Source organism: Athene cunicularia (assembly GCF_003259725.1).
Source record: "Athene cunicularia isolate RWA chromosome 3 unlocalized genomic scaffold, athCun1 chr3_part1, whole genome shotgun sequence".
Classification (NCBI taxonomy): Eukaryota; Metazoa; Chordata; class Aves; order Strigiformes; family Strigidae; genus Athene; species Athene cunicularia.
In genome coordinates, this window is record NW_020799097.1 from 114,527,993 (window position 1) to 114,540,394 (window position 12,402).

Sequence of the window (12,402 nt, forward strand, 5' to 3'; positions counted from 1 at the left end):
GCCGGGCCGCCACCATGTCGAAAGTGGCGGCGGAAAGTTGCGGGGCGGCGCCGGCCGAGGACTTGTCCAAGGTGTCGGACGAGGAGCTGCTCAAGTGGAGCAAGGAGGAGCTGATCCGCAGCCTCCGCCGCGCCGAGGCCGAGAAGATGAGCGCGATGCTGGACCACAGCAACCTCATCCGCGAGGTGAACCGCCGTCTCCAGCTCCACCTCGGCGAGATCCGCGGCTTGAAGGTAGCGGGGTGGGCAGGGTGGGACCCCTGAAGTTGCTGCCGCGGCCCCCCGCCCGCCCCGCCGGGAGCGACCGCATCAGGTGGACGGGCTGGGAGGAGCCGTTGCCGAGGCTCGTATGCGAAGCGAACAGGGACGGGAGTGAATAGCGTTTGATCCCGCTTGAAAATCGAGTGGCCGGTTAAGAGATGCCCAACTCTTCGGCCGGCCGTGGAGCACAGCCATCGATACTCTGCCCCAGTGTTCTTTATGCGAACGAAACCAGCCTTGTCTTAGGCTTTACTGGTCTTCATCAGGGTTAAAGGATCCTGGCTGAAGCACACGTGAAAGGGGATCAGGCAGTGCTGTAGACATTCGACAGGGTTTGTGTAGCTTACGCTGTTTTCTGTCACTGTTTTAAGATGACGTACCCATCTGCCAGGCAGTCTGGTGGGTTGCTGAGAGAGTTGGTCTTGTCCAAGATGCAGTGCAGTGTATGGCAGGTGATGGCAAACCCTTGGACTCAATTTTGGGATGATCAGAACCAATCACTAGCTCATTGTCTGAGAAAGGCACCTATGATAATGCATCTCTGATCAAACCGTCTCCGATGGTACACTTCTGCAGACTACAGTCAGAGGCAGCCCTAGCCTGTAATGATTTATCCCTTCTTAATTTAACTCTTTTGTTGTATGAGAAGCACAATCCCTAACGTTTCCTTCCCAGTTTTAAGGATTGGGAAGCTAGTGTGACTCTTTACAGATAATTACCCTGATGTAGCATGTACACATGTGTTATAGCCTTAGAAACTTACCTTAAAGTAGGCATGGCTACAAAACATTTTCTGCCTCATTGCTCTGAGAGAGGACATAGCTTTTAGGAAATTCCTTTGGGTTGTAGGGAAGGAGAGACAGAGATGCAGTGTGGGCTTGTGAAGTGTTATGTGAGAGTACAGTAGAAAAGAGTTCTTCGCTTGTAGAATGAATGGCTTTAAACAGCTAAATTATTGAGAAACTGTCTTCGATAGTAATGTGTGGCATAAAATAAATAGCATATGGGGGAAGACTGTTCCTGTCTCCCAAGTTTTCCTGTTCTGCAAAGTACAAGTTTGTGTCCTCTCCATCTTTTTGACAATATATGGTGTCTAGGGGCAAAAAAGACTCATCCATGATAGTACTTATAAAAATAAAGCTTGCATCTTAAATGTAAGTTAAATTTCAACAATAGTATCTTTCCCCCAAGTTATGCGCAAAGGTGTTGCGACACCAGATGGATTCATGCATCTACCAGATCAGCAACAAAGCACACCAAGATGTGTAGCAAGGTGTAACAAATTCCTCTCAATTCTGAGCTCCTTAAGTGATACTTAACTTCCACCTTTTGTTCAGATGCCTCAGCTGGAACTTTTTAGAGGAATTAGGGAGAAGGAGGTTTTGAGCCCTGCGTTGGTGTCTGGACATCCACCTCCCTTGTCCTGTGTGCAGTAGCTGGTCCATAAGTGAGCATGAGCAGGTGCTCCTGGTTTTGGTGGATGGGTGCCTCCTGCTTCTGACTGATGAATTGTGGGCTTCCACAACTTTTTTTTTCCACCATGGGGTCATTTTGAATATCTCTCATCAGCACTGATGAGGATACCTTGTTGTAACAGCCTCATGGAGGTTTTTGCTTTGTCAAATGTGGATTGAAGTTGTTCAAGTTCAAAGCTCTTTTGAGGCAAGGATCCGACAAAGCACCTGCATGCCTGCACAGAAATCCAGTGGAGTTACAAAAGCTTCCTTTTCTTAAGAAACAGTGCTAAAATAGTCTTTCCATAAGACTAAATTTTTAACAGTTGTGGCTAATCTCTACTTCTAATATCGTACATAAGAAGGAATAGATATTTAGATGGGAGAAAGATAACGACAAGCCAGTTTAGTAAAACTAGGAGCATAAAATACTGAAAACATTTACTGTGGCATATTATTCTGCTATAGTAATAACTTGAACATTTTTGCTTCAGAGCATTTGCTTCAGACTGTTCCTCACTTAGAGAAGGGCATGGAATCATATACTTGGTTTTGTTAGGAGTGAAAAATCTATTAAAGCAGATTATTGAATTTCATAGTGGTTGAAGTAATTCTGATTAAGTGGTTACTGACAAGGTTCTTGTATACGCAAACCTGAAACAAAATCAAACAAAACCTAAATTTTTTAAATCTCTGAAATGTTCATCTTTATATGTGAATATGCTTTAGGGAATAGAGAGTATAAATGTGAATAATTAATTATTTAAGTGAGATTACAATTTCTGATGTACCTTGCAGTTTTATTCAGTAGTAACTCACAGGTGAATATTTCTCAAGGGAGTGAGATCATCATGAGAGTGCTTACGATCTGTGCTCAGTTTGGGAGCTAAATTATTCTGATATTTAGCATGAAAATTAATTAAGAACACAAAACTTTTATGCTGTATCAGAAGTTATTCTTTGAACCCTTCAAGATTAGCTCCACATTACAGTTACTTTTTACTGGACAGCAGCATTGTTCGAAGCCTGATGCTGTTATAATATGCCAGATCTACACAGGCAATTACGCCTCACTTGAGTGCTTAGATCATGGGTTTATTGCAGTGTTGTTCACTGGCTTGTATAACGGTGAGGGTGTACTGTTAATTCTTTTAAGACACTTCTCTGTTATGATGATCTTTCTTTTAAAGGATATCAACCAGAAGCTGCAAGAAGATAACCAAGAACTGAGAGACCTTTGCTGCTTCCTGGATGATGACAGGCAGAAAGGCAAGAAGGTGTCCCGTGAATGGCAGAGACTGGGCAGATACAGCGCTAGTGTTATGCATAAAGAGGTTGCCTTATACTTGCAGAAGCTGAAAGAACTGGAAGTGAGACAAGAAGAAGTGGTTAAGGAGAACCTGGAGCTGAAAGAGTTGTGTGTGTTGCTGGATGAGGAGAAAAGTGGTGGAGCAGGCAGCCGGAGCTCTATTGACAGCCAGATCAGCCTGTGCCAGTTAACCACGACAAGTACTTACATAAGAGATGTTGGTGATGGGAGTAGTACTTCTAGCACGGGAAGTACAGACAGTCCAGACCATCATAAACATCATCCAAGCACTAGTCCAGAACATCTTCAAAAAACCCGGGGTGAAGGAAGCCCTGAGCATCAGAAACACAGGAGTATCAGCCCAGAGCACCTGCAGAAGCCCAGGAGTTCTGGCAGTCCTGATCATCACCTGAAAGGACCAAGTCCGGAACATCACAAAACAATTGTCAAAGCACCTGACCAACAAAAGCACAGCAGTGGCAGCCCAGAAACTCTCCCAAAGCACGTTTTGAGTAGTAGCCCTGAACACTTTCAAAAGCAGAGGCCTGGTAGTAGCCCTGAGCATCAAAAGCACAGCAGTGGCAGCCCAGATCATCTTCAAAAGCACACGCCGAGTGGAAGTACAGAACATCTCCACAAAGTGAGGGGTACGAGCCCTGAGCATCTCAAACAACACTATGGAGGAAGCCCAGAGCATCTCAAACATCTCAGTGGAGGCAGCAGAGAAGGTACCCTCAGGAGACAAGTTACAGATGACCTGTCACCTCATCACCGAAGTATATACAATGGAATGAATGGTGGGTCAATACATGTAGTGAAAACTTGCTTTGAAAATTGCTACGGTAGCTTCAGTGCTATTTCTGGGAAAGGAATAATGTTTTATGTGAAAGTTAACATGTCTGGTGTTACCATTAATCTGTTAGCAAGAGAATTAATTGGAATATACTATATGTGTTTGTTGGTCCAACAGGCATTGGGTGGATTGAACAAGTAGAGGAAAAGTGCATCTTGAGTGTTGGTATAAGGCCTCCAGAAGCCTTGATTCTGCTCGGTGGTTGGTGGATGTAAATTCTTTGTCCCTGGGTAGATTTCCATTTATGTCAGAGAGGAATTCTGTGTATTACTTGTCCTGCCTATATCTGAGTCAGCAGAATAGAGGTGGATGTCTCCAGCTTCATTTCCACATACCCAGCCTACCCTGTCTGTAGCTTTACAGATTTAAAAATTTCCTTTTTACTGATGGAAGGCTTCTTATATCCTTTTCTATAAACTCTGGAAAAGACCTCAGATGAAGAGCTAGACTTAATGTGAACGAATCTGGTATCTCCTAAAGCTTTTCAAAGCCTTGAGTTTGCATGTGTTTAATTACCATCAATTAAAAATCAAGGAAGATCTTGATGGTTGGGCTTTTTTGTGGTGTTATTGCTGCATTTTAGAAAGATACCCAGTCAGCATGCCTAGCTTTTAAGAGCTGTGTATCCTCAGTGATTGAAATTAATTACTTTTCTGAGATAGTCACAATTTAAGTATTTCTGTATTTTGAAAGACAAGTGGATACAACAGTATTGAAATGAATCAAATATAGCAAATGAAATTAAAAACAAAGTTCAAACATTCTACTGTACTGTAGAAATAACTTTTTACAGACGTAGCAGAATTTCCATAGTCTACTTGATTTTGTTTCTTCTATGTGTTTTGAGATGTTTTGATAAAAGATGTTACTCAGACCTTTACACTTAGATTTGAAGTCAAGCTTAGAAGAAGGTGAGGATTTTGATGTAGTAAATTGTCTTGGATGGAGTTCATGTGTTCCATTTTATAAGCAGCTGTGAGAAGTTGTGTTGACACCGGTGGAACTGACCACTTGTTATTGGATCTGCTTGTGAGGTGGAGGAGACATTGAACTCTGTGCTGGGTGCTGTCCTCGTCATTTCTCTCATCGCTCTCTCGCATGGGTCCGTTTGCCTGTCATGATTAACTCAGAGAATGCCTTCCGTTAAGATAACCTGCTCTATAGGGGGAAATCCAGAATGCTTTCAGTGAAATGCATATGCTTGACAGGGCTGACAAACTCTGAAGTGGTAAGTGTAGAGACCTCTTTTTAATGATTTTTAAATGATTAATAAGATGAAGGTATGACAACTATGTGAAGATCTGTAATACATCAGTTATAAAAGTTGGTCTTAGAAAATTTCCAGTAAATCCTGTAGTTTTTTCTGTTTAAAATTGACTTGGCTGTAAGTAGCCTGAAGTATGGAACCAGACTTCCTAAAAGTGGCATCTTAGTTGCACTCGTGATGTTCAGCAATCCAATCACTGGTGATGTAGAAAGGTGCTCTAAGGTGTTAAGTATCTGTTTTTAAAACTCACACACAGCCAAAGATATTGTTTTTCTCCTCCCAACGTGGTGAGCTTTCTGATTTTTTTTTTTTTTTTTTTTTTTTTTTTTTTTTTGGCTGTCTTATTAACAGTGCGATGAAAGCAGTTGTTACTTTAAACCTGAATTGACTGGCGACCTTTGTGCAGAGTATTTCAACTATCTACAATTTGGACTTGAGCCACAAGATGCTGCAGAGGGCAGCTGGTGGTTTGGGAGTCTGTTTATTTACTTTAATCAGAGCTTTGCCTGTCCTACGCTTTATATAAGCGTTTTTGCAGAGGACTTCTCTCACCAGTAAGTTGTCAAACCTCTCTTCTTTCATTTGTATTTATCGAACTTGAAGCAAGCATGAAGTTTAGTTCTGACATTCGTCTGACCTTGGTCAGTGTTAAAACTGTTGGCAGCTTTGCTCTGAGGAAGAGGCCTTAAACTTCAGAAAAAGACTCTGTCTTCACAGCGAGGCTGTTTTGTTTTGGGTTGTGTTTTGATTTTCTCAGCTACTGTGAAGTTGTGGAGAAGAAGGGTTAATACAGAAGTGGTCCAAGTGCTGACCATTACCACTTGTTATTGTTGTGGAAGTAATGTGTAAATCTTAATGTGGATGTTGTCTGTATACTTGTATACATGAACCTGCCGATGGAGTATAGATGGGGAACCGTGCATTGGGCTGTAATGAAAATACTGATCTTTTCCATCTGTTGTAAGGACTGGTGAAATTGTGAAAACATGAGTTAGAAAGTGGCATGGAAACCTGGCCCTAAGCTCTGGTGAGCAGTATCAAAGGATCCTGTTCGTGATTTTTATCCCAAAAAATATAGTAAGTGTACTATATCGTGTTGGTGGAACCTAGTTTGTTTTAAAATTTGGAGTATATCTAGCTAGTAGATGTTTGATTGCACATCCATGTGATTATTTTGCAGGGCACTTTTAGTCTTATTGTAGGACTTGTGGACTGTTGTTTGAGTAGCAAGAGTGGAACATTTGTGGTGCCGAATAGCAATGCCTAACATCTTTTGATTCCTTTGTAAATAAAGGAATAAAATAATAGATTTTAACCATGTAATCAGAACTTAACAGACTCAGTACAAGTGTGTCCCATCTTCTTTGGACTTAACTGGACTCTGAATCAGGTTTGAGAGGAGAGTGTTTTCTGCTGCATGTCAAACCTCATTCTAAGAAGTACTACTCTGTCTACCTGCAATTGCTGTTTCTACCTGGAAAGTGTGTTTGCCAACCGCTGAGCTATTTCTGTTGAAATGAGAGCTTCCATATGCTGCTAACAGCTCCCATTCTGGTCTTGTCAGCACTGGCGTGATCACAGGGAAACCATGTGTTCAGTAGTGTACAGCTACTTATAACAGAATGCTGACTCTTTGTGTGGGGAATGGACTTATTTGTGGGTTTCTGAACCAAACTCTTAAGCTAAAGTTAAAGCAGTTGCAATATAATATGACAGTGCCATCAGAAACATGATTTGTAGCTATCGTCTGCTTTCCAGGATATGGTACATGCATTAATTATTTGGGCTTCATGCAAATTTTAAGCTGTCATGAGGTATGCGGGCAGTTACTGCAATCTGAAGTCCATAGGCACAGCTGAAGGAATAAAGGATGAGGAGATAACATTTCCTTTCATAATTCTTCTCATTTCCTATGCTCAAAGGTTTGATCTTGGTATTTTTTCTTGTATGACATGTCAGCTTTTGTTTATAAAATTTATAAAGCTTTAAAAAAACCTAATTACTTCAGGGTTCTCCTACATATTTTTTTTGAAATGGGTGTCCTCAACCTTTGGAGTGACAGAAAATGAGATGCAAGAGCTAAATTTGGCTTGATGTTTGATAATTGAAGACATACGTATTTCATTTTAAAGGCTCTAACCAAATAAAACATGATAATCTTTTGCTGTGATCACACCTAAATGTTCTGGGTAGTGAGTACAGAGGTATTTGGGATAGAAAGATGGCTGGAATTAGAAGAGAAAATAGCACCAGTAAAAACATTTTAAAGAGAACATTTATGCAGTCTAGAATAATACACGGCAGTTTGACACAAATATGTGGTGTGTAAGTGCCTCTGTATAAATTAATGTGCTTTCAGCATTTGCAATCTAAGTAGTGTTTTTTCTTCTAAGCACTTTATCGTAAACTTTCTATTTTAAGAAGTCCTTTGTTTTACTCTGGGCTTTGACTTTTGTGTGAAAGGAAGGTATCAGAAGGCTCTTGTACGTGCTTTTTGCTTCCTGCTGAGGTTATTGATGAAGAGAAGTAAAACTGCTGACTAACACTAGGTCTGCTCCTGGAGGGTGAGGGTTCTTATGGAACTAATGCAACAGCACCTCTGCTTGAACAAAGGTACTTGTAGGCTAAATGGAGACTCAGCTTAAATTTTGAACAATTTCTGCTATAAATGTGCCTCTTAGAAGGAAAATAAAATCGGAAAATACTGCAGTGGGTAAAAAGAGGAAACTGCAGTATGATTTCAGAGAGAAAAAACTTACAATAACGTTACAGAGTTAACTGATATCCTGTGTGGAATAGCTCACATCCTGCTGGCCAAATAGTGAAATGATGTCATGTTTCAATGTAGGTTTGCTTACATATTATGTTTCTTAAAGTTGAAATGGAAATAATTTGCCTGTCATTAATAGCAGTGTACAGTACTTTGTGTGTGACTTTCCTGATGGCACCCACTGCTGTACATCTGCTGTTGGGAGCCTGGTACAGCATTACTTACTGTTGAGAGGAACTTTTTGTATAAACAAAAGCTACGGGACTGATAGAATTTTTTGCTTGCCAGTATGACGTAATTACTATTTATTTCAGAAGTTTATTATTTCAAGTGTAGAGCTCCTAAACTTTATGTCAGAGTCTTTCAGCTGAATTCTGTAGGTTGTATGTCAAACTTTTACATTAGTTTTAGCTATTACACACTATAAGACAACTGGGGCATGATCTGTGAATGTGTATGTGACTGTATGACTAGAGCATGCTGCAATTATTCGCAAGCGTTTTTTTTGGAGTAATTTATCAAGTTGGAAATGTGGCTTGCAATATCAAAACAATGAGCCTACTAGAAACTCATGTTGTGGGGCTTTGTCGTAGAAGTCTACGGTTACATATCCTTAACTTCACGAGCAAAACCAGTTTTGGTTTTAATCTTTTATTATAAGGTGGATAATCCTTCCAGCACAACTGTTGACATGTTAATGGGAAGAGTGCTGCCTCCTTATAAACTTGCCTGGGTTCAAACAGTTCTATGGATGTTCCAGCACTCTCATGACTGAAACGTTCAGTGGAGGGTCAGAGCAGCAAACAGGCTGGTGCTGATCACAGAGGTTTGCTTCTCTCCCTGTCTATGTGCCGCTGGATAGGCAGTGCCGCTGTACATTTTGGTGGGAAGTACAGGATGGATTTTGCTGAACAACCTCTCTTGTTACAGGAGTATAAATACGCCACAGCCATGTGTGATACACAGCACTTTCTGTGAAGTCACTACTTTCAAGTTCTATACTTTTTCCTTTTTACCTTAGGTTTCATATCCTGCTACACAGATGTCTTTGTTCTCCAGTAAACACTTGATGCTAATTCAGTCTTTCTTTGATGGAAGCAAGAATCAGACTAGGGAATAAAGATAAGATACATGATGTTTAAGCCATCACCAGTATACCATGTATCTTTTAGCACAAGGTCTGTGTTAGTCCATCATGAGTGCATGTGTGTGTTAATAAGTTGAGAGGGAATTGGTGCTAATTATAGAGCTTCTGCCATTGAGTGGGTTAGTTATTCCCTGATGGGTTCATGTGGCACAGCACAGTCACACAGAAATGTTGATAGAGCCCCCTCAGTAACTCTCCCTCCAGACCTGTGTATAGTGCCCTTACCTTCCAAGCAGTTAACCAGTATGAAGTGGAGCTTGGCAGCTCGGCTGGCTGGCTGATGAAATTGAGACGGGTGGCCATGTCTCTTGGTGCAAGTGTCTGTTGGAACTTCACTGACATTTGACCAGAGCCCTCCCGAAGTGCAAGGCTCACCATAAATCACAAGGCTGTTATTGGTGTCTTGGCAAACACCCTGCAAGCCAGCACTTGTGCGCATCCCCCACATTGCTGAGATGGATCTGACCTACTGATTTTTCTTTTGTTTTGCCTGTTTGATTGTATGCTTTTAAAAAGAATGTATTTTCTGGATAGTGAGTGGGAGTTTGTTTTGGTATGTACGGAAGACAACAGAAAAGCTTATTTAGTTTTCACAGGGATCGGGTCAAGGTGGGAGACATTTGCCTTTACTGCTGAGAGCTTGTCAGGGGCTTGCATGGTGGTTAGTGTTGTCTGCCTGAAATAGGTGGGCAGATTTTTATTTTATTTTATTGTTTAGTGCCAGAATGGAGACTCTTCATGTTAAAGCCTTGTTTGAGTCCTTGCTTGGAGAGAATACTTTTAACCTGAGGACAGGACCTCATGTAACATAGTGCTTTGCACAGCTTTCCAAGTTAGTGTTATGGTTTTATAATAGTAAAATATGTTTTTAGAAATATTACAGTGATTAAATTGTCAAATTCTCTGAACTCTGGCAGTTATAATGCAGAGTTAGGATATTATAACTCTTGGTAAGTGCTGCTTGCGTAAGAACTTCAGCCTTGTAGGGTATATTACATGTGTTAATCAGTGTCCTGTCTCTTCTATCTATTAATGTGTTTGGTTTTTTTTCTTGAGGTTTTTTTTATGTTATTAGGAAGTTAATGGTGGAGAGTTGCTGTGGGTTGTGCAGGGATTGGAGCTGAATTGGCTAACCATTAGTGAAGAGCATAGCAGCCAGTATAGTGTGAGGTTCAAAGTTTGTACTACTATTCACACACCAAGTGTCCAGCTGTTGTCAGGAGTCAAGGACAGTGAGGTGTTCCAAATTACAGGTTATTTAATGAGTTATAATAAAGCTTTGTGTACATAATGACTCTAGCAATGAAAATTCATTGGCTTCTGAGCTAGTAAATCATGTCTTGATTAGTAAACTGAAGCACAGCTTATCTTAGTTCTTCTTGTCATATACACAGATATATAGTTACTGAGAGAGCATTAAGAATTATCTTCAAGTCATGATCTTGATATAAATCTTGTGTGCGTGTCCTTGAATGGTTACAGGGTGGGCTCTATTGAGAGAATCAGCTGGGACTGAAACACTAAACTTTGAATTTTGCTTAATGCAGAAAGTAAATCTTAATATACCAGATCCATACTTGTGAGGAGATTAAAAGCAAATTATACAGCGCTTGTGGTATGCTTGCTTTTACCACAGCCTTGTATTTGAACCTGTAGAAGAATCCACTGTGTAACCATCAATGTTCTTGTCTATCTGAAGATAACTGCAGCACTAAGCCTTAGTAAAGAAAAAGAGCTAGAGCACTGTCCTGTAGAATTTGGAAAGGTATTTCCATAGGATGCTCGGTTGTAACTGACTCTTAAACTGCACTACCAGATTTAGCCAGACCCTCATTGCTGTGAAATGGCACAGAGCCCAACAACGGTTAAAGTCCTGAGAAGTATCATACATTCCTTCGGATAATACAAAAAGAAAAATACTATGGGAATCTTTTGGTGTTTGGGAGAAGAGATCCGATTCATTTGGTCTAAGATGAACATCACCTTCTAAGAAATAGAAACTGAGCATGAATTTCACTCTAGTATTAATGGTAAAAGTTTTTCTGTGCCTCTCTTTAAGACAGCTGGTACTGGTGCCTGTTGAGGAGGTGGTGGTGGGGGGAGATAAAATACTAATTGCGTTGGTCTGATCCAGCGTGGCAATTTGTGATTTCGGTGAGGTGGTTCTTTTGGTCATCGTTCCTTTGTATTGGGATGTAATTTTTCCACACATTCCTGGAGGACTTAATAACAGGTCTTCACTGTTAGTGCAGACTTGGAAGTACTGTGAAGGGTTTTAGTAATTTTGGTTCCTTTATATACACGAATTAAGAATCTTCTGTAATCTGTGGGGCATTCATAGTCATGAAATCTAAAATCATATTTAAGTAAACAAGAAGTCCACCCTTCTCTCTTTCCCTTCTTTGTGCTTTTTCAAGTTCCTTTGAAATCTCATCACTTGTGATGTCATTTTCAGACAGTGTCATAACGGAAAGATACCAAAAGAAATGAGGAAAAGGAAGGATTATCCTGGAAGAGGCCTTGGACAGTGGGACTGAAAGGTAGCAGGATGTACTAGTAATAACAGTAATGCCTGTCAGAGGAAATTAATTGATGGGGTGAAGGATATATACTGAAGTTGTCCTTAAAAAAGTAAATACAGCAACGATACTAGTCTGTGCACATTTAGTGGTTTGGGGTTGTTTTTACTGCTTTCAATTCCGCAAGATACACAGGAGAGTCAGAATGATGATTTGAGATCTGTCCATGAGCATTTGGTACACAGCATGAAAATGTTTGCAAATTTATTGATTGTGAATGGGAAAGCTGCTATCTTGAGCTAGGCTGTCTTAAAGATAAACAGCTATGTGAAGGCTGTGAATAACAAATAGTCTGAGTTCAACTTGTCAGTTTTGCTATAAAACTGCTGGCTTATTTGCATTGTTTCTGTCAATTCCTGGGGAGAGGAAGGAACCAGCAGTTTCGTACCAGCAAGTACGTGTGTGTTTGACCCTTTATTTTTTTTATTTGCATGAATTGTGTGAACTTTGCACTGAATTATTACATATCTATATTTGTCAAGTTACAGAGGGGAAAGATGGTGATGAGGTTTGCAATACTGATTTGTACAAGTCCATAAAATAACTTAAGTGGTTGTTTAGACTAATCAAATACAGTAGTGTTCAAGCAACAAAAGATATGTCGTAGCTGAAAAAGCACAGTGAGCCAAGTGGAAAGAAAAAACATTGAATGTCTTTTAAAGGTGTCCATTTTGGTACTTCCTCAAGGTTACCCAAATTATTCTAGAGCTTTTATTACTGTAATATCAAATTTTGCTAATTTGATCAGTACTGAGATACATCC

At 40.4% G+C, this 12,402-nt stretch overlaps 1 protein-coding gene across 4 annotated transcripts in view; it reads left to right on the forward strand.

The window, feature by feature from the left end:
* The first annotated feature begins 6 nt into the window (after positions 1–6).
* The window catches only part of CCDC85A (coiled-coil domain containing 85A), an 80,863-nt gene continuing 68,467 nt past the window's right edge, over positions 7–12,402 (forward strand). For all 4 annotated transcript variants that reach the window (XM_026845786.1, XM_026845787.1, XM_026845788.1 and 1 more), the window contains exons 1-2: positions 7–233; positions 2,905–3,820. In XM_026845786.1, the coding sequence (XP_026701587.1) occupies positions 15–233; positions 2,905–3,820 (1,135 nt within the window). In that variant the 5' untranslated portion in view covers positions 7–14. The remainder of the gene's footprint in view (positions 234–2,904; positions 3,821–12,402) is intronic.